The sequence below is a fragment of the Lissotriton vulgaris genome, chromosome 11, assembly GCF_964263255.1.
Source record: "Lissotriton vulgaris chromosome 11, aLisVul1.2, whole genome shotgun sequence".
Taxonomy (NCBI): Eukaryota; Metazoa; Chordata; class Amphibia; order Caudata; family Salamandridae; genus Lissotriton; species Lissotriton vulgaris.
In genome coordinates this window covers 141575613-141598929 of record NC_141699.1, presented here as the reverse complement: position 1 = coordinate 141598929, position 23317 = coordinate 141575613, and the positions used below count along the sequence as shown (strand labels likewise).

At 49.3% G+C, this 23317-nt stretch overlaps 1 protein-coding gene across 2 annotated transcripts in view; it reads left to right on the top strand.

Moving 5' to 3' along the window:
* The window catches only part of HIP1R (huntingtin interacting protein 1 related), a 478743-nt gene that overhangs the window by 277282 nt on the left and 178144 nt on the right, over positions 1-23317 (top strand). For both annotated transcript variants that reach the window (XM_086942942.1, XM_086942943.1), the window contains exons 12-13: positions 6471-6532; positions 6619-6691. In XM_086942942.1, coding sequence (XP_086799068.1) covers positions 6471-6532; positions 6619-6691 — 135 coding nt within the window. The remainder of the gene's footprint in view (positions 1-6470; positions 6533-6618; positions 6692-23317) is intronic.

Here is a 23317-nt window from a genome sequence, read left to right as displayed (position 1 = left end):
CCGAAAGTGAAGACACCGGTATCGACGCAAGTGAAAACACTGGTGCCCCCCTCGAAACCAAAAGTGCATATTGCTTTGGTCGGCTCCAAGTCTTTGGACCTGTCGGCACCGACGAAGCAAAAGGGCGTTGTCGACACGAAACAGCTCAAGGGCATCGAGACGAAGTCTGGCACGCCGAAGACAAAGGTCAAGGCAGTCGAGCCGAGCAAATCGGCGCCGAAGACGGTCGACACTGACAAAGGGCTCGGTGATCTGAAGGTTCTCGAGACTCCACGTCGACAAGACCAGGCCAAGGGCGGCCCAACCCACGAGTCCACGTCTAGTGGTGCCTCGAAGGATTCCGTCGACTCGACGTACTCGTCCGCCGCTTTCTCCAAGCAAGTGGCAGACTCCCTGAAGCGCATCAAGGACAAGGCCTCAAGTGTCGGGCCAAAAGATCCTCCACCTTCGAAGCCTGTCAATAAACCTCAGAAAGCCTCGACACCCATTCACTTCACGTTGCCGCCGAAAGTGGCGCCAAAGGCTTTCGCCCCTAGGATGGTCACCAACGTGCCCGAGAAGGTGTCCTCGGTGCCGAAGTCGACGACGGTGGTCCCCGCCTTAAAGCATCGACAATCTTCGTTGGAAGAACAACAAGAACATTTTATCAATGCCGAAACAGGCAGACTTTCCCTTCATAAGCGGAAAATTGCCCCGGAACAGCCAATGGAGTCCTATAAAATTCCACTGAAGAGGAAGAAGGATTCCACTTCGACCCTTGTTCTTGTGGAACCAATTTCTTCACATGGCCATGATGTCACACCCACTTATTCAGATGTGGGCACTGGGGAAGGTGATGATGAGGAGTGCAGCTATCCTGTCTACACTGAGCCAGATGATACCAATGAACCCTGGGCAGCTGGTGCTGACCCAGGTGATCTTCACTCTACCCCAGACACTCAGATGTATGCTGTAAAAATGTCTCCTACAGAGGATTCAGCTGCGTTTAATGCCCTCATTGAAAGGGCAGCTAAAAATCATGACGTCCAGCTCCATGCTGACCCCATTGAAGTGGACTTTCTTTTTGACACCTTTTCCGTCTCAGAACTGTCAAGACTCTGCCTATGTTGAAGGGTGTCTTGAAGCATGCTGGGGAGATCTTTAAAGAGCGTACGAGAGCCAGGGTACTAAACCCTAGAATTGAGAAAAAGTATAAACCGGCACCTGGTGACCCTACTTACATCAAGGGACAGTTGCCTTTGGACTCTCTTGTTGTCTCAAATGCCCGGAAGAGGGCTAATTCACAAACAACGGGTGATGCTCCTCCCCCAGATAAAGAATCTAAGGTGTTTGAGGCATCAGGGAAAAGGGTGGCAGCTCAAGCGGCCAATATCTGGCGCATTTCAAATACACAAGCACTTCTAGCAAGGTATGACAGGGCACATTACGACACACTGGAGACCCTGTTACAGCACCTGCCAGACGAATACAAAGAGGCAGCTGAGATGCTCATCCAAGAGGGGAAGCTGATACCCAATGCTTCTATTAAATGTGCACTGGACGCGGCTGACACCGCGGCCAGAGCTATCAACACTAGTGTCATGCTGAGACGACATACCTGGCTCAGAATCTCAGGATTCAAGCCAGAGATACAGACCACCATTCTTAATTAGACAGTAAACCCTTATCATCTATTTGGCGCAGAGGTGGACACCACGATGGAGAAAATCAAAAAGGACACTAAAACTGCTAACTCCATGGGGACTCTGCAGTCCCAGCAGTTCAGGGGTGGTTCTTTTCGTCGTTCAAGCACTAGAGGTGTTTCCAGAGGCCAGCTCTCCCAAATCACGCAGTACTATAAAGGCAACACGCAGACCACATACACCAAACAGAGGCGAGGTGGATATCGTGGAAACAACACCAAAGGCAGAGGTCGTGAAAACAACAACTCCAGATCCTCCGCCAGTAGGAAACAGTGACACCTTTTCACTGTCCCCCGACCAACACCTGTCGGGGGGAGACTTCAACAGTTCCTGCCAGTCTGGAAGTCCATCACCACAGACAGGTGGGTCACACAGCTTATACAGTACGGTTATTGTCTGGAGTTAAGATCCACTCCACCCAACATACCCCCAAGACACTGTCCTATGTCCGCCGAGCATTTGCACTTATTGCAGCAGGAGGTCCTCGTCATGCTGCAAAAAGGGGCAATCGAGCTCGTGCCTGTGAAAGAAAGAGGCACAGGAGTTTACTCCCTGTACTTCTTAATACCAAAGAAGGACGGGTCCCTCAGACCCATACTGGACCTCAGACCCCTCAATCAGTACATCCTATCGGAGCACTTTCACATGCTGACCCTGCAGCAAGTCCTGCCGTTGCTCAATCAGGGGGATTTTCTCGCAACTTTAGATCTGAAGGATGCGTATTTTCATATTCCGCTACACCCGTCACACAAAAAATACCTCAGGTTCACCATCCACAACCAACATTACCAGTTCAAGGTTCTGCCTTTTGGGGTCACCAGGGCACCCAGGGTGTTTACGAAGTGCCTGGCGACGGTGGCAGCACACCTAAGGAGACAAAACATTCACGTCTACCCTTATCTGGACGACTGGCTCATCCAAGGAAAGTCGGCCCAGCAGTGTGCCGCCCACATGTCCCACACCATTCACCTTCTTCTTGATCTGGGATTCTCACTGAATTACCCAAAGTCCCACCTGCAACCAGCCCACATACGGCAGTATCTGGGTGCGACAGTAAACACTCTGGCAGCCACAGCACAGCCGAATTCAGTGAGGGTCAGCAGCATTCAATCGCTGATACAGAAATTCAGACCTCCACACTCGCTTCCAGCACAAGTGTTCATGCAGTTGATAGGCATGATGGCCTCCTGCATCTCCACAGTCCCGCACGCGAGACTACATATGGCCTCCTGCATCTCCATAGTCCCGCACGCGAGACTACATATGCGTCCGCTGCAGGAGTGCTTAGCACGTCAGTGGACTCAGGCTCACGGACAGTTGAAGGACCTAGTGTTGGTGAGAGGTTGGGCATACAACTCTCTGCATTGGTGGAATCCACAAAACCTTTGCAAGGGACGACCATTCCAAGAGCCTGTGCCACAGATCATCCTGACGACGGACGCTTCTCTCCAGGGATGGGGAGCTCATGTACTCCACTACACTGTGCAGGGACTGTGGACACCACAGCAAAGGAAGATGCACATCAATGTTCTAGAACTGATGGCGATCTTCATGGCACTAAAAGCCTTCAAAGTACATCTGTGCAACAAGGTCGTGTTGATCCGGACGGACAACATGACGGCCATGTACTACATTCAAAAGCAGGGAGGAACACACTCTCCACAGTTGTCTCATCTGGCTCAGAGCATGTGGAAGTGGGCTATTCAGAGAAACCTCTTCCTCATGGCAGAACACCTCCCAGGCATGGACAATCAGATGGCGGACCTGCTCAGCAGGTACAGCCACCAAATGCACGAGTGGGAGATACATCCATCAGTACTCCACCCGTACTTCCAAAGGTGGGGTCATCCAGAGATAGACCTGTTCGCCACAAGGGAGAACGCAAAATGCCAAAGCTTCGCCGCCAGGTTTCCACACCCACAGTCGCAAGGCAATGCAATATTGATGAACTGGTGAGGCAAATTTGCGTACGCTTTTCCCCCAGCACCTCTGATTCCGCTGGTGGCACGCAAGCTCAGGCAGCACTCGATGACTCTCTCATCCTGGTTGCTCCGACGTGGGCTCACCAACCATGGTACACCACGTTTCTGGAACTGTCCGTGGTACCGCATCAAAGGCTGCGCCTCACACCCAGGCTTTTGACGCAGAACCATGGCGACATTCAGCATCCAGATCCGCAACAGCTCAACCTGGCGATCTGGCTCCTGAAGTCTTAGAGTTTGGCTACCTCAACTTACCTCCTGACTGTATGGACATCATCCAAGAGGCAAGGAAGCCCACTACTAGAGCATGCTATGCGGCGAAGTGGAAGCGGTTTGTCATTTATTGTGCAGACCACAACATTAACCCGCTGGATGCATCTATTCAAAACATCATTTGTTACCTCTTACATCTGTACAAATGTAATCTGTCCTATGCTTCCATTCGTATCCATTTATCCGCAATGGCTGCTTATCTCCAAAACAGACAGCACCTTTCACTTTTCAGGGTGCCTGCCATTAAAGCCTTTCTGGAAGGACTCAAACGAGTCATTCCTCCGCGGATGCCACCAGCTCCAGAGTGGAACCTCAATGTGGTCCTCACCAGGCTGATGGGTCCCCCTTTTGAACCACTGCATTCCTGCGAGATTCAATTCTTGACATGGAAAGTGGCTTTCCTTATTGCGATTACGTCGCTACGACGAGTTAGTGAACTCCAGGCACTAACTATCCAAGAGCCATTTATTCAAATTCATTCTAACAGGGTGGTGCTTTGCACTAACCCTAAATTCCTTCCTAAGGTAGTGTCTCAGTTCCATATCAACCAGACTATAGAACTACCTGTGTTCTTCCAAAATCCAGCGTCACTTGCGGAGAGAATGCTCCACACACTTGACGTCAAAAGGGCCCTAATGTACTACATTGATAGCACCAAAGATTTTAGGAAGACTAAACAACTATTTGTTGCCTTTGCGCCACAACACAAAGGTAACCCCATTTCCAAGGCTGGTATAGCCATGTGGATCGTTAAATGTATTCAGATCTGCTATCAGAAAGCCAAGCGCACTCTCACCATTCCACCACGGGCCCACTCCACCCAAAAGTTGGGGGCCTCCATGGCTTTCCTTGGAAATATTCCTTTGGAAGAATATGTAGAGCAGCCACATGGTCTACCACACACACACATTTACAAAACATTACTGTGTTGATGTGCACTCCAAACAGCAGGCAGCTGTAGGGCAGGCTGTTCTAAAAACACTTTTCCAAACTGCTGCAGCTGGCACGGGCGGCCGCCGTTAATGGAGGGACTGCTATGTATTCTATGCACAGATATGAATTCAGCAGCCCACATGCCTCGAACCGAATATGCTACTTACCAGTATGCATCTGTTCTTGGCATGTAGGGCTGCTGACATTCATATCGCCCGCCCTCCTCCCCGGCGCCTGTAGCGGCTGTAGCATTCACACATACTTCTGGCATGGTCATCATTCACTTAGTTTCACTCCATCTTGGCCACAATGGCTAAAAAGAATCTGAGGATGGAGTCGATGCCCATGCGCACTGTAGTCCAGGGGAGGAGCCACCTATCTCGTGATACTTCGAAGACTCTTCCAGGACAACAATGTGCGATCATCCGGACCCAACACTGGGCGGCGATCTATGCACAGATATGAATGTCAGCAGCTTTATATGCCAAAAACAGATGCATACTGGGAAGTAGCATATTCGATACCTCGCATAGTCCTAAGTGCACTGTTAGTTTACAACTCAAACAGGAATCGGTCTCCTTCTCAAGATTAAGGAGCGTGCAACCAGAGTATGGATTAATACGGTAATCCAACAGTTTTTTTGGGGTATAAGATAAACTATCCCTACTTACTGGAGCAGGGGTCTTGGCCCTGGGTCCCGGCCTGGCGCGGACGGGCGCAGATGGGCTTGACTTTGGTGTACCCGCTGCGCGCGTCCACTGCGCGGCCGGGCACCGTGATGATTTTATAGAGCCCCCTGTAGCGGAAATAATGGAACTGAGGTGGAGATGCTTCCAGCTACTGAGAGCGGTAAAATGCGGCAAGAGGATTAAGTACTGCTGGGCCGGTATCAACAAAGCAGGTGAATGCAAGTATGCCTCATTAGAAGTCACATACGAGTGTGAGGACTATGTTAAAAATACTTAAAAAGCAAGCAGAACAGCTATAACAAAATACTGAGGCAAATCGGCAATTCAGCGCACTGTTGTCATCCCCAAAGATCAAAGACAATTTTTATTTCAACCAACCAGGGATCTCACCAAAAACAGTCTGTTGGAGCAAAGACCTAAAACATGTAAATTGACCTTGCGTATATGTTTCTCTCCATACAAGTAAGTGCATGGAACCATGTGACAGAAACTTGTTGTTCCTTCAAAAACCTATCAATTGTTCAGGTGTCAGGATCTTCCCCTTTAGGAAGCGCAGGGCGGCCTTGAATGGAAGTGGTCAGTCATATCCACAATACTAACTCCTTTACCTGATGTCCATCTTGCCAGCATTATTATCTATACATTAAGGGTCAGAATGATCTACAGAGAACCAGAGCCTTCTATAGCAAATCAGCATTAGGAAAAGAGTGCGAAGACTCAGGCTTTCTTGTGTACATGAATATAACTCCGCTCGACTCAAAGTGAAAAGTTCTCACTTGGAATACTGTGCTGCTTATAAAATATATGAAACAATATCGCACCAGGAAACTCTTCTTTATTTAAGTTTTATTGGTTTTATTACTAGAGTGTTTACACGTTGATTAATCTTTTGTATTTGTCACTTATTGTAGGTTGTGGAAGAGGTATTCGTCCAAAATTTTGGCCCACCCAATGGCTTCGTTAAGGACGACCGGTAAGAAAAATCAATGAACTTGCTAGGAATAGGAACCGACTGTTCCTCAAGATATTGATGATTCATGTATCTCTTTCTGCTTTCAGGGACTTTCAAATAGAGAACCTGAAGAATGAAATAGAGAGGCTTCGGTTGGAGCTTGAAAAAATTAAATTGGAGGTACATTTTTCATGTTTTAGAAGTTGCCTGCATGTTTGATAATCAAGGGCTTGTGTTGAGGCTTGGAAAATATGTATTGTAGGATCAAGCATATACAAGGCTTAATTGGTTTGTGAGAAGTCGAATGGTGGCCAGTGGTGCTCCAAAAACTAGTCCCCTTGTTTCTGGATGGTGGAAAGATGCAAGACCAGACTTCAAGTGAGACCGACGTGGTCATAACTCACAACTACAAGATAGAAGACACCGCAGAGGGAGTGCGTGGATAATGTGTACACATTTCTACACAAGAAGACCCACACTAGGGATTAAGGAAATACATTCTAGATTAAGGGGGTTAAACGGATCTCCGGTTCAGGCAGCCCCATTAAACCTGGTAATAAACACACACCTACAGTTGAGGCTGGAGACACCAAGTCTCTATAGCCCATAACAACAGAGAGCCTAATTACGAGTTTGGCAGTCCATCAAGCTGCCAAACTCTCGGTTGAGGTGCTGTGGCGATCGGGGAATGCCGCACCGGCGGTCCGACTGGCTTAATACAACTGCGGCAGGCGGACCACCATAGGACCGTTGCAACCGCAAGGGATCCGCGATCCCTGGCGGTGGCACGACAGGCAGAGGCTACAATACGCTTGGCAGTGCCGCTGCGGCAACTGGCCAAGCATATTTGTGGTTTCTTCTCTGCCACAGTTTTCATGGTGGTGAGGTCGCCATGAAAACTGTGGCAGTCAGGAAACATAGGGCGGCCATGCAGGGCCTCAGGGCCATGGGATGCATGCAGGGGGGCACATGGATGCCCCCCTGTCTGCATGCAGATGGCATGGACATCCTGGTGTAGTCCAGGCAGGAACGAGCTTTGGCACTCCCATTTTAACAGGCACCACTGTGAGAACGGCAAAAGAATGCCCACCGGACCACAACTTAGCTCCTAATCTGGCGGGCCACCAGCTTGTGAGGTTTAGCAGTATGGGAGCAGGGGGGTGGTGTGGCAGCCAGCTCCCACAACCCTAAACTCATAATCGCGTCCAGAATCTTGTCAAGACAACCCATGGATAGTCATGAGACAGTAGACCATGCCAAGAGTGGACTTTGTGCTACATAGAGCAGCATAACATATGGTGCCATAAAGATTAATTTTCGAAATAATCATGGTTCCAAGTTTTACAACTAGGTGATTCAGAAGTCCTGTTACTTATCTGCACCATTGGGACTTGATTGCGGACATAAGGTAATATGCACTTACCCTTTTAAAAGGGTCTGTGTAGCTGGGAAAGGGTCCTACAGGTATTTGGAAATCCTTTGTGATGTTTTAATTTCCAAGGCCATGAGTAGATAATGATTCAGGAATACAATATTCCCTTGCAAGGAATCCCATTGGCTTTAATTTGATCCGTTCCTGCCACAGGCACTCGGCCCAGCCACATAAGTTTTGCAGCATTTTTATAGGCATAAGTGGGGTAACGCTGGGTGGTAGGAATCTTGTGGATTCCTGCAGATTCTGGAAGTTTCCATCACAGAAATGTAGGGCAAATGCATGATTTCAGGCGAAGTCAATGGGGTAGTATAGTCCTACTGGTGTGGTGAGGACTGAGCTCCAGGGGACCCCCTCAACATAGTACCCTGGCATGAGAGCTCCTGACTGACTCCGCAGTGGGGGGATCTCCATGTAGTTTGCAGGGGGACCTTCTCAAGTTTTGTTACACCACTGGGCAAAGTTTGAGGTTTCCAGGGTATTGTGGGTAAGAAAACCTTGTGGGGTGCGTGCAAGGCACATCACCTTGGAATACCTGGTTGTCTATTTTTAAAAAATGGCTGTGGTTGGTAAGTTTCCATGGGTTGGGGCAGAGCATGGCCCTAAATCTCGCAGCTTATCCCATTGCTGATGTCACCAGGTAGCACTATGAGACCATTTGTGTCAAGGTTTCTTGCCCAACCCACACAAGTGAGGTGCCATTTTTATCAGGAGACTTGAGGGAATTCTGTGTGGTATGAAATATTTGTCTCCCCGCAGATTCCAGAAGTTTTTCACACAGAAATGTGAGGAAAATGAGTGTTTTTTCTTGTTGATGATGCAATCACATCACTCTGTGCTCCCTCAGATGTCTAGTTTTCAGAACTGTCTGGGTCTGTTAGGTTTTTCCAGGTGGCAGCTTACCAAAGCCCAAAAAGTGCAGACATCCACCATTTCAAGCATAACGATATTGGGAATTAACCACACTTTCCTGGTCCATATGTAAAAACAACACCCAAAAGATTCAAATGTCCTCTTGTTTGCCATTGGGATGAGATGCCTTAGCTTGCACGGGAGCAGAACAGATGTTGAGGTTTTAGAGGTGAAGGTGGGGCCCGATGTTTGGATGGGCAAGACCAACCCCATAATTTTATTAAAAAAAAATATATATATATATATTCCTGTCATACATGGGGCTTTCTGCTGCCCTCGTGCAAATTGAGGGCACACCACCTGTCTTCTGCTCATGGTAGTGCAGGGCGGTAACCAGTTTGTCCCCTTCTGGGTGGGATGTGGCCAGTGCCAGAATGAAACACCCGCTCCACTTTCTTTTGCCCCACAGGCAAAATCCTTGGTGTCAGGTGGATTTCCAACACCCTCCTCCCTCCCTCCCCCGTACAAGTGTGGGCAACCTCCCTCATTGAGGCATGGCTCCTATCTGCCCTAAGGGGGGGCAGAAAGACACTATTGACCCCACTGGGGCAGGGGTATATCTTGAGGCCATGGTAAGCCGCCCCATCCTTTTTTGTTTTGCGGCCATTTTGAAATCCGGTCTAGTGGGTTTCTGCCCCCCAGGAGGGGGATGGCAGATTGGGGGTGAACACCCTATCCACCGCCCATGAGGGGCAGAAAGGTGAGTTACCTACTATCTAATGTGTTCTCTGTTTCTCTGATGGAGGCAGAAAGAGTGTTGCCCTACTTAGTTGGGGCGGGGCATAGCAATGCCCATACTTGGTACCTCACCTCCGCACCCCCGTATTTACAACAACAAAAAATCCCTCGTGTCTAGTGGACTTTTTGGCCACCCTCCCCTGCGGGGCAGATCAGGGTAATTACCCCCATCTACACCCTCCCCGGTGAGGCAGAAAGATTGTCACTCCATTTAGTTAGGGTGGCTGTGTAATCATGCCCATGCCGTGGAGCCCTCACCTCTATATTTGAAAAAAAATAGGTTTTCCTGACATCTAGTGGGGAAGTGCCCATGCCATTACTGGGTAGCTCCACCTCCCCTATATTAAGATTAGCTTTAAAAAATCCCTTTTATTTAGTGGGCGTTCTGCATCCCTTCAAAGGGCAGATTGGGGTCATTTTCCCCATCTGCTCCACAGGGGAGCAGAAAGACTGAAATAATACATTTCTCCTTAGGAGAGCACAAGACCTTGCCCAACGGGCGCTTTCCCATTCCTGGTGGCTTGTGGATGGATCCCTCCATGAGGATCGCTCTCCTTTGGCGATACCCAACCAGGGATCCACTGGGCAAAGATACCATTAAAAAGGGGGTATTCTGCCCTTTTCAACAATACCTCTTCAATGAGAATTAGTGTTTGGGGTGGGGGCTAAGATATGCCCCTGAGCACTGTTTCAGTAAAAGTAAAATGAGCCCATTGGCTCGTTTTACTTTCACTTTTACTGCAATTACGTCAGCTCGCCTTGCGTGCTGATTGTCATTGCAGTAAGCAAAAAAAAATCAGGCTTCTCTAGAAGGTCTTCCTGAGCAGCCTAATAGGAAAAAATAGACTTCCTCTTGTGCAGAGCACCAGAGGGACCTTTATAAACTGCTCCAGTATTGGCCAATGGCCGACACCTGAACTGGGGAGGGAGTGCGGCCGCACTAAAGAGGTTAATTTTGTCCAGTCCTCGTATCTGCACTCTGGTGGCTTCTCTGTCCAGTACTCCATTGCTCTCTAGTTAGGATTGTACTACATAAATATACACACATACATGCATGGATTGGTAAAACCTTCAGTTTGAACAGTCTGCTCAAAGAACAAAGTGTTGTATGTGGATAACCCACACATCCACTAAATGCTGCAAGGGAGAAGCTAGCTCATGAAAATGTTGCCTGCTTTAGCATCTACCCTTTGAAAACCAAGTGCTAGAAAGAGGATTTATTTTTCTCTTCTGCTAACTAAAAGCATATCTCTAGACCCCATATTGTCACCAGAATGAGAAGAGGCTCCTAAGACACTCATCCAACAAATGTCTGTAGATATTCCTAAGAGTGGGCTTAATGGTCTACAAAGATTTCGACCCACAAATGTTATCACATTACTTAAATGGCATTTAAACATGATAGAAACAGAATGGGGAATACATCAGTGTATGTATCTTATCAATGCTTAGGTAACTGGTATTTTCTATATCTGAAAGAGACACGTTAGTGATAGATTCCTTACCTTAGAATATCCCCAGGCGTCAGACTGGATCCGGAAACTTTTGCGTAGCAGTACCCTTGCACGTCGGTAGGCGTCGTCTGCGGCTCCGCGTCCGTCGTGGGCTCCGTAATGACGTCGTCGGAGTACTTAGACGCCGCCTCAGTGTGCTGACGTCAGCTCTTCTTTTTTCCGCGCCAGCCAGCGCAGATCTGGAAGGAGCAGTTACCCAAGTCAATTTTTGACTAACTTTTTGATAATTTTTTGATCATTCTTCGAAGTCTAACGACTCCGATCGGTGCCGTAGGGATGCCCGGATTTAAACACTGTGAGGAGTGCGACCGCACGATGTCGGTCACGGACCCCCTCCACCTGTGTTTGACCTGTTTAGGCATCGACCACGACGACAAGGCCTGCTCAGACTGCCGGGCCCTAACTTCGAAAGCCAGGTGGGAGCGGTCCCGCAGGCGACTCGAACTCCGACAGTCGGCCCTGCGCCGCGTGAGGTCCCGGTCCCACGGGAGGTCGAGGGACAGGTCGCGGGGACGGAGCCACCACAGCTCTGGGAGTCGGCACCACTCCTCCGGGTCGAAGTTGTCGTCAGGTAAGAAGCACAAGAAGTCGAAGAGGCGTCATCGCTCTTCTGACTCCCCCCGACGCTCGCATGACACGGCCCGCCCCACACCCTCCGGTCCCTGGGCAGGACGCGACGCCGGAGGAGATTGAGCGCTTCCTCATGGCCATGAGGTCCCTTTCTCCTCCGACGGGCTCCGCGGCGCCTCCTGGCCCAGCGGACCCGTCTGGGGGCCCTAGCGGGTCGGGGGCTTCGCCGGCGCCTTCGGGCCCGGTGCCGCAGGGCCCCACGATCCCAACACCGCCGGCGCCATTCGGGCCCAGCGCCGCAATGTCCGGCGGCCCCGGCGCCGCCGGCACTGGACCTTCCTCGGGCTCTGGATCGTCACCGGTGGACCTTACGACCCCATCCCGTCGGTCCGTCAGGTATTGCCTCCGGCGCCGTCCTCGGGCGGCGCTGCCCCCGATTCCTCCTTTGCTCCGGTTCCGATGTCGGAGCGGCGCCGCTGGGCGCCGCATCCGACGCCGTTTGGAGATTTCCACTTCTACGAACCGGCCCCATTAAATTACAACCCTGAGTATCAGGAGATGGTTGAGGAGGAGGATTGGGAGGGGTCTGAAGAACCTCTGACCAGGGAGTGTCAGTCTCAAGAGGACTGGGCAGGAGACCTTGGGGAGGCCAGCTCTCCAGACACTGGTTTTGTCTCTCCTCCTACCGTGGCTTCGGAGGAGGGGGCAACCTATGGTGTGGTGTTGACGAGGGCTGCCCGTCGCGGCCGTGAGGACTAACCTTCTCACTGAGGTCCTTAACCCGCAGTCATGCTCGACCGAGCCTCTGCTGCCCTTTAATGAGGCCTTGACCGACGTTCTTTTGGGCACCTGGTCCAGGCCAGCTACGGGTTCGCCCGTAGATAGGACCGTGGCCAGACGCCACCGCCCGGCTCCGGGCGACCCATGTTTCCTGTCCTCCCACCCCACCCCGAGAGTGTGGTCATCCAGGCCTCTAATTCCCAGACCGCATTCCTGACGGCTCCGCCGGACAGGGAATCCAAGAGGTATGAGAATTATGGAAAGAAAATATTCTCCTCCCCTAGTTTGGGACTGCGGTCTTCCAACACTGCATGCCTCTTGGGCCGCTACACCCACTCTCTGTGGGAGACGGTTGCGGAAGTGCTGCCAGAGTGTCCGTTGGAGGTACGGGCCAAACTCTGCCAAGCCCTTGTGGAGGGCCGGGATGCAGCCAAGTATTCGATCTGGTGTGGGCTGGATACCACTGACTTGCTGGGCAGAGCAATGGCAACGACGGTGGCGGTGAGAAGCCACGCCTGGCTGAGGTCCCCCAACTTTTCGGCAGATGTCCAGAAAACTCTCTCATGGACATGCCGTTCGATGGCCATCGCCTTTTCGGCGACAAGGCAGACCACACGCTTGAGCGCTTTAAGGACTCCAGGGCTACGGCCAAGTCCTTGGGCCTCTCGGCCCCGCGCCAGCAATCGGCTGCTTTTCGCTCCTTTCGTGGCCAAGGAAGGGGCGTCCCCACACGTGCCGCAAGCCACTCGCCGCAGACTAACACCCAGCGCGGCGGCGGCAGTGGAAACCGCCGAGGAGGCTGTCGGGGACAACTGCGAGGTCAGTCCACACCTTCCCCCGCAGCATCTGCCTCTAAACCCTCCTAGTCCATGCTTTTCGGCCCATGTGACGCCAGTGGGGGGCAGGGTTTGCCATCACCACTCTCACTGGCGCACTGTCACTTCGGACAGGTGGGTGCTGCAGACCGTCCGGAGGGGCTACTCCCTCCCCTTCGAGACGACTCCTCAAGCCATGCCACCGCAACTCCACCGCGTATCTGGGGATCACTTGTGGCTCCTGCAGGAGGAAGTTTCGGCCCTCTTGGCCAAGGGGGCCATCGAGCAAGTTCCTGGGCCAGAAGTAGGACGTGGTTGCTACTCCCACTACTTTCTGGTACCCAAGAAGGGCAAAGGGGGCCTACGCCCTATCTTGGATCTAAGGAACGTCAACGGCTTCCTCTGGAAGGAGAAGTTCAAAATGCTGACTCTGGCCTTAGCTGCCCTAGACCCAGGAGACTGGATGGTAGCGTTGGACTTGCAGGACGCGTATTTCCACATCCCGGTCCTGCCAGCCCATCGGCGTTACCTGCGGTTCACGGTAGGCCACGAGCACTTTCAGTTTACCGTGCTCCCCTTCGGCCTTACCCGCACCCCACGGGTGTTCACGAAGGTGATGGCGGTGGTCGCAGCTCATCTGCGCAGGTTAGGGGTCTCAGTCTTCCCCTACCTCGATGACTGGTTGTTGAAGGCGGGCTCGCCCCAGACAGTTGTCAACCACCTCCAGACTACGGCGGATCTCCTGCACCAGCTGGGGTTCTCCATCAATGTGCAGAAGTCACACCTGTGTCCCTCTCAGAAGCTCCTTTTCATCGGAGCGGTTCTCGACTCGGCGCAGTTTCGGGTTTACCCACCTGAACAGCGGGTTCGGGATATACAGGCTCTGATTCCGATCTTCGGGCCGTTATCCCGAGTTTCGTCAGGTTGACGCTGCGGCTTCTGGGGCTGATGGCCTCCTGCATCCTTCTGGTGCATCACGCCCGGTGGCGGATGCGGGCTCTGCAGTGGGACCTGAAGTTTGTGGGCCCAGCATCAGGGCAACCTGTCCGACCATGTCCTGATCTCGGAGGGCACTGCGAGACAGCTGCAGTGGTGGTTCACGGACCGCGATTGGGTCAGCGGCAGATCCCTCTCCCTTCCCCAACCGGAGCATGTAGTTGTGACGGACGCGTCCCTCCAGGGCTGGGGAGGCCACATGGGAGAGGCGGAGATCAGAAGCCTCTGGTCTACGGCGGAGTCCCGGCTCCATATCAACCTTTTGGAGCTGCGGGCGATTCGTCTAGCACTGAAGGCATTCCTCCAGTCTGTCCGAGGGAGTGTAGTGCAGGTGTTCACGGACAACACCACCGCCATGTGGTACTGCAACAAACAGGGCGGGGTGAGGTCGTGGACCCTCTGCGCCTCTGGCAATGGCTGGAACATCAGGGCGTGACTCTGGTGGTTCAACACCTGGCAGGTTCTCTGAACGCCAGAGCGGACGAACTCAGCCGCCGGTGCATGATGGATCACGAATGGCGTCTGAACTCTGACGTGGCGCAAGGTCTCTTTCTGCAGTGGGGAGAGCCTTGGTTAGATCTATTCGCCACCGAAGAGAACGCGCAATGTCATCAGTTCTGCGCGTTGGAATTTCCAAGGCGGCACTCGCTCGGAGACGCTTTTCGTCGCGAGTGGAGTTGCGGTCTGTTGTACGCCTTTCCGCCTATACCACTTCTGCCCAGAGTGCTGAAGAAGATCAAGCGCGACCGGGCCCAAGTCATCCTTGTGGCTCCAGACTGGGCACGAAGGTACTGGTATCCAGAGCTACTCAGTATGTCAGTTGATCCCCCGGTTCGTCTGCCTCTTCAGGAGGACCTTCTGTCGCAGCAGCAGGAGACGGTCCTCCACCCGAACCTGTCCAGTCTCCACCTCCATGCTTGGAGATTGAGCGGCGACAGTTGAGGCCATTTGAATTGCCTCCTGAAGTTTGCAACATCATTCTGGCAGCCAGGCGTCCCTCCACAAAGTCGGTATACGCCTGCAGGTGGAACAGATTTGTGGCATGGTGCATAGCAAAGGCTGTGGATCCCCTTAATGCCCCTCTTTCTGAGGTTCTCCTCTTTCTTCTTTCTCTTGCCCAGCAGGGCTCTGCTCTGGGCACTGTCAAAGGCTATCTTTCAGCTCTTTCAGCCTTTCTGAGGCTGCCTGATCAACCTTCTTTGTTCAAGTCCCCTATCGTTACTCGATTCCTGAAGGGCATCACTCATACGTTCCCTCCTGTTCCCTTCGTGATGCCTCAGTGGGACTTGAACCTGGTTCTTACATTTCTGATGTGCGCTCCCTATGAGCCACTTCACAACTGTCCTCTTCGCCTTCTCACTTTGAAGACTGCCTTCCTGGTAGCCATCACCTCTGCCAGGAGAGTGAGTGAGCTCCAGGCTCTATCTTGTTAACTTCCTTTCCTTTCAGTCCATGCGGACAAGGTTGTGTTACGGACAAGGCCCTCCTTACTACCCAAGTTAGTCACGGCCTTCCACATTGGGCAATCTATCACCTTGCCCACCTTCTTTCCGCCTCCGCATCCCTCGAGAGAGGAAGAGAGGCTCCACCGTCTGGATCCAAAACGTGCGCTCTCATTTTATTTGGATCGCACTCGCCAATTCCGGGTCGATGACCAACTCTTTGGTGGTTACTTGGGCGCTAAGAAAGGGAAAGCGGTGCACAATGTGGACCATCTCGCGGTGGATCATCTTGTGTATCCAGGCGTGTTACTCCTTGGCTAAGAAGGAACCCCCTGTGGGGCTGGAGGCTCATTCCACTCGAGCCACAGCAACTACAACTGCCTTGGGCCGAGGTGTGCCCTTGCAGGACATTTGCCAGGCGGCTACGTGGGCCTCGCTGCACACGTTTGCACGACACTATTGCCTGGACAGTCAAGTCCGGAGGAATGGCTTCTTTGGCAGTTCCGTCCTCCAGGACTTTCTGGTGTGATTATTGGTTCGCAGACCCACCACCACGGGGTTGGTATTGCTGGGGTATCTATTCTAAGGTAAGGAATCTATCACTAACGTGGCTCTTTCAGATGCACAAGTTACTACTTGTGTAACGATATATCTGTAAGAGACATTAGTTAGTGATAGATTCCTTACCGACCCACCCATCCTCCCCGTTCTGCGAACCGATATCTAGGGTTAAGAACACCCCCTTTTAGGGCCCTAGTTTCATGGCACCAGTGTTGGTTTTTGGCAAAGCTCTGCGTTTCTGGCGCGGAAAAGCTATGTCTAAGAACTGACGTCAGCACGCGAAGGCGGCGTCTAAGTACTCCGACGACCTCATCACGGCGCCGACGACGGACGCGGAGCCGCAGACGACGCCTACTGACGAGCAAGGGTACTGCTACGCAAAAGTTTCCGGATCCAGTCTGACGCCTGGGGATATTCTAAGGTAAGGAATCTATCACTAACTAATGTCTCTTACAGATATATCGTTACACAAGTAGTAACTTGTACATCAATAGCAAATCAGTTGGTAAAGTAAGTGGCTACTTTAAATATGGTCATGTGCCAAAACCCACTTATGTAACTGTTCTCTCAAGGCATACATTTTCATTTAATCAGAAAAAGTTCTGAAATGTAAGCATCTTACATTCCCTCTCACATTTCACAACTGTAAGATTATTTACGGAAAAACCCAGATGTTTGCCTGTAAATCAAAGCATTTCTAGATTTTCAGACGTGTTCCTGCTATCCTATGACAATTCCTGAGGATTGCTTTCAGATACTCCAATTGCTGCAGAAATGCTTGTTTGCAATTTTTTATTTATTATCCGTGTGGTCAAATTCAATTTTCTTCCACTCCATCACATTTTTATACCTAAGCCACATTTGTTATACAAGCAAATTCTTGTGTGCAAGTGGGTTGAAAAAATATTGGCAATGTGTGTGAATACTCAAAAGAATATGACTTTGTGGTACTCCCTGTCTTCCCAATCACCACCCCGAGCTTCTCCATGAAATACAACTATTAACTCCTTTTTGCAATGGTAAAAATCCCCAAATCACGGGTCTGTGAATCAAGAGATAAGAGTTTTACCAATAAGTTGAACGTTTTGTAAGTGCTATTAAGTGGTTGTATGATAGCGCATGGCTAAACCACGCATGCCTCTACCACGCAGCCCAAACCAGAAATGAGTGTTAAACACACATTTCTTTACCACACAATTTCAATGTAAAGGCATGAATGGTAAAGGTGTATGCGGCTAAGTTCGCCACTACTCCAACACCCCTACCTACACCCTAAGCTGCTTACCCCCTACCTGCCCCAGTCCTGAGGCCCAAAACCTTCACCAATCCCCGCCCACCATAGCCCTGTCCCTAAAACTACCCCAACCCCTTTCAATGCCCTTAGGCCTAAAACCCTAATCTATCCTTTAAAAAACGACCCCCCTCTAGCCCTAAAAACTGCCCTGGCCGCCCCTAATCCCGAACAACTATCCCGATTACACATTTCCCTCCCCTGTCCTGAGGTCTAAAACCCTGCCCATTTTTATATATACTATCCTGAACCCCCCACCCCCTGCACAGTCCCTAAAACTACCTCGACTCTGAAATATCCTAAACTGTTCATCTCTCGCAATCAAAGTACCATACTCACCTGGGCCCATAATCGTACATACCTTTAAACTGGTAATCTATTTCTCCTGCCTATCAGGATTTTAACTTTCTTATTAGGATATGTACCTGTACACTATAACTTACCAACATTTTTGCCACTTTTTATTCTTCTAATTCTTTAAATCTGATGGATCAAAAGGAGTTTAAATAATAGGTATAAAACAACTGTTACCTCTCTCATGGAATAACCACAGACTCTGGAAAACTTTAAACACTTTATCTGTGCAATATTTTGTGAGCCAAGTAACAGAACAATGCAACCAAAGACTTTTCAAGTAGAAAAATGACGATCAAAGTAAAAATATTTATAGACTTAGCAAGCTTTTTTTTGACATTGGTACCTGGGAAGGGTGAGAAAGGGAAATGGCACAAGGACATACCACACAGGTTATATTTACCTAGAATGGTGCAAGGACCAACCACTGACCAAGGGCTGGAAAGGAAGGGCTCTACTAATCAGAAGCCAAAAGGTCAGGACAGGTGCAGGACAGGACCGGTAACCTCCGCTAAGTGCACCGCCAGCGTCACACCCCTGTCTGCAGCTACTCTCGTTCCCCTTCTGTAGGTGACATTGTCTTCTCCCTCAGCAGTCTCCCGATTCTTCTTTCGGAGTGCTCGACTAGCCCTCTGAAGTCTGCGGCATCCACGATCTCCTTCAGCATACGTTGGGTCAGTGACACATCTGTGACAAGTCGGACAATCTAACTGACTAATTCTACCTTAGTTGTACCCATGTTGCAGGGCATATACCACCCCCCAATGTTGCAAACTTGTGTATTCCCTTCATTTGATTGGTCAAAAGACGGGTAGAGGTCATCACACCATATCAGTATGAGGTCATTTTCCCTTATTTTAATTAAGCTAAATTCCCGCCCATAATTTTATTTTCCCATATCTTTTATTCCACCCAGCAACATTATTTTCATTTAATATACAATTTTAATAAAATGTAAGTTTTTCTTCCTTTCTCAGAGTCATAGGGTTATGTTCCCAGGAGTATCGCTGGTAAAGTGAGACTTGGAGGGGGTTCAATAACAGAGCTTCAAGGTTTTCAGTTTTTGAGTGCGCACGCGCACCAGTTCAAGATGGAGTTTTACGGCTCCCTTCAGGCCCAAATATGAGCTATTAATAAAGTCAAAGAAAGTCACGTTAAAATACTGAAATAAATGAATGCACTGTATACCACTTATTTCTACACTAACCCCATTACATTATTTTAACTATAGCTTTAATAGTTAAGCAGAACACACAAGGTTTAGTTTAAGCATGAGCATATGCATTAGTAGGTGAAACTTGAAGAGGCCAGCTTAGGCACTACTGCGCAACTGCAAAGAATTCCCACCAAAAGCAAAAGTACTTCACACTACGTAGATGTAGTAGACGCATGCGCAGAAAAGTTCCTGCGTTTTGTGTGGCCATTTTAGGACACTCGGGTTACTGTTTAGTAAAGCACATATGAAAGCTTCCCCTAGATACTGTAATGTTGTGTGGTGCATTTGTTAGTACTTACAAAACATGTTGGATAATTTGTTACACGTTATTTCGAGAGGATTGACTCCGAGCAAGTCTCTTTACATAGGACACCTTGCTCCATCAACTCCCCCCACTGCCCTTCGGCCTAACAGCCTATCCCCTAATTTAAAAAACTACCCTCGACCCACTCAGCCATGAAAGCTACCCAACCCCTTCTCAGCCCTGAAAACTACCCAACCCCTTCTCAGCCCTGAAAACTACCCAACCCCCCCAGCCCTGAAAACGACCCCAACCCCTTCAGCCCTGAAAGCTAACCCAACCCTGAAAACTACCTCCAAACCCATACAAACTACCCCCACACCCCCAAACCCTGGCCCGCCACACTTACCAAGTCTTCTGTTTCCTTGTCCGAGGTCTTACTGCTTCCGAGTTCCACCATGCTGCTGCCAGCAGCTAGACCGCACACTGCCTTAACCACGCATATGCCTGGTTAAGGCAAGTGTGGTAGTGCTTGTGTAGTCGGAAAACGCATGACTGAGGCGCCGTGTTCCAACTCTTTCACCTATTAAGTTGCACAACATGTTTTTAGACTGTGGCTTCTAGCCTCTCCATTAGACAACACATTTATTAATGGAGTCGTGTGCAGTAAATGTCATAGACCAAATAGTAACTGGCCTCTACAGATAAATATTGTAGGGGGCTGTAGGGAAATCTCCCAACAGCACAATCGATTGAATGAATATAAAATGTTTTAAATGTTGCGTAGAGTGCGATTGAGAGATATATGTATATATATATCTATATATAATCTCTCAAAGCTCCAAGGTTCCCACCTGTTGGAGACGCACTCTGACATCCACTGCAGCAACCTTCCTAAGGAAAAAGCCGGAACGCCGAGCGGATCCAGTTTACAGTATGCCTGTCTATTCACGCCGGACGCCTTTCGTGCTCATTGCACTCTTTAGCGGCGCGACAGTCATTTTGGGATAGAGGCCACACCTCCCACTTAAAAATATGAGCCCTCCAATGGGCGACTCGAATGAGTCAGCGTTGGATTGTGGGTCTTGCAGATATGTGCTGCTGTCTGATACATATATATATATATATATATATATATATATATATATATATATATATATATATATATATGTGTGTGTGTGTGTGTATATATGTATATAATATGTATGATATAATTATGAGAAACGTATTAAAATAAAAATAATTTCAAGTAGAATCTTGTTGGGAAATGAAACTCTTTACAGAACGATAATGTTTAAAATCCAATTCCCTTGTGCAGGCTGGTTAACGGAATAGGTGTTGTCAAAGATAATCTGCCATGCTTAATTTTAGAAAGTGCATGGATTTACCAGATTTCTATTCTGTATGATGAAGGAAAGGACCTCTTTTTGCTGATCATCCCCACACCCTCCAGGTTTTTCGATGGATGCTGCTGGTTGTTCGACTCTATAGTGCACTCGGCCCAGCTGTCCAGACCCCACTGGATCTGCTGTGGCCCTCTCACCCCCAAGTATGTGTGTAATTGGCTAATAGCTAATTGGCTCATTTAACTTACTTAGAAGTCCCTAGTATATGATACAAGAGGTACCCAGAGCTCGTAAGTTAAATGGCACTAGTGGACTACATCACGTAATAGTGCCACCACTGCAGTAACTAGGAGGAAACTTGACTTCTAGGCCTGCCACTTCAGCCTGGTTTGACAGCATCCAAACTGTCAACTCTACATGACAAAATACATCCTATTGCCAGTTTTTAATATTAATAAGCCAGCTCTAAGGAAGAATTTTGTAGCCCACTGTTCAGGGTGCTTCTTATGAAAAGAAGGGCATATTCTTTTGCATTTAACATCCCCTGACAGTGAAGACACGAAATTTCAATTTTCACTATAGCAAGGCATGTGATCCCATTGGCTAACATGGACTTTCACTAGCCACTGAGCTAAGTGCTAACTTCCACTTGGAACCACCAGAGATATTACTCCAATGTATTAAATTAGTCATTGTATTAAACCCGATTTATTGCTGACATTGGGTTTAATTTAACCTTGTATTGAAAGGTGACTTTAGAAGGTCACCACTTTGCTGCTGAAACATCCTGCCCTATCTATCTGCAGCAGTTGTCACCAGAGACAACATGCTGCCTCTCCTGCTAGAAAGTTTGAAGTGCTCCCAGGAACAGGGAACTGAGAGCATTGTTAGTGGGATGAGGTGTGACTTCTTTTAGCTGGAGGGCTACCTGGCAGTGGCCACAGATAAGATACTACCACCTCAGTGAAGCAAATGGCCATCACACTATTGCCTATCTACTCCTTTGTGTAGGCAGACGGGCTGGCATCTCCTCCAGAGAAGGAAACCCTGTTGCCAAACCAGTTTTCCATGAGTGGTGGCTCAGTATGCTGGGTACACCACAGGGGTGTGCCCAGAGCTCTACACCAGAAGGGTCCTAACATCTTGATTTTGGATAGAGGAGGTTACCCTGGGATTGTTCGGTGGCTAAACCCCCAGGAAGTTATATAAAGTGGTAAAGGTTGTCTTGTGGGAACTATTGCTTCATTGGCTAGTGGGTCCTATCCTTCCACATACAAGAATATGACATAAAAGTGGCACCCCAGACTCACAGGCCTCACATATCACTACTGGACTGGAAGGAAAACAGAAGGTCTGCCCTGCTGTTTCCTGGACTCAGCAAAGACTAGACTGCACTTGCAACATCCTAGGGACTAGTTGGCTAGCCTAATGTTCAGCACCAGGGACACAAGCTGGAAGAAGCCTGCACTCCCAGAGTCCAGCTGCCCAGGAACACCTGTTTGCTGCTTGACACTTAAGTGCCTGCTAAGAGGCAGAGACCTGGCCTGCCCAAGGTGTCCTCAAGTCTGTGGAACCTGTGACGGATGTCGAAGTGGACTCTGGTCAATCTGCAAGAAGAAAAAACGTACCTACAAGCAACCGCTGAAGACCTCGGGAGACCAGTTGACCAGTGGCATCTGCACTTTCATTGGACTCCCGCCCCCCTGCACATCGGAACTCCACCTAGAGACGACCCCTGGTGCTCGTAGATACCAGGGTGGCCTCAAGAACACTGAGTACATCTCTGCAGCATCAGCATCGTCAGCATCCTGCATCACCTGCATGAGGACCACTTCTTGGCTGGACTATGTTAAAAAGAGAAAAGTGCACAGCGGACCCTCAGGCTGCTGAAAGTGAGGGGTAACTGTCCCCCGTACGTGAGTGGTCCTCATCACTTGCTCTCAAGCCGTTGTGGCTAGTCCTAGAGAATTCTGAAAGGCATTTCAATCCGTTGGCTACAAACCTCTTGTAACAATTAATTGCATCTAAAAGAATAAATGAAAGTAATTTTATTTACCTTGAAAATTTCAAATCTGCGGGTTTCCTCCATAGATTTTTGTCATTTTAGTTCCTCTTTTAAGCTTAAAGTACATTTTATTTTTTATACCTTGATGTATTCCTACCTGTTATTGTGGTACGTCTAAATGCTTTACTCTGGTTCTCCTGAATAAGCCTGAATACTCTTTGCCACAGCTACCCAGGACTGAGTTGAATATTTTATTTTAGAAACCTAAGTTAACCTAATAAAGATTATGGCATTATTACATGGCGAGATCCCTTAACCACACCACTTAATAATCCACTTTCCTACACATCTCAAAAAAAAATTCTAACTCACTTGGTCCCCTTATGACCCAAAAACTTGATAAAAGGGTAAAAGTCTCTTATTAGCAAAATTACCAAACAACCAACTAATTATTGAATGAAATATTTTGAGTAGTAGCGGACTTTTGTGTGGATGACGGGTGGTAATTGTAACAGTGGAAGAGGAGAGGATTCAACAGCTCATATGGTGCTGACAAACTTAGACCCCTCTAGAAGATATTTTTAAAGGTATTT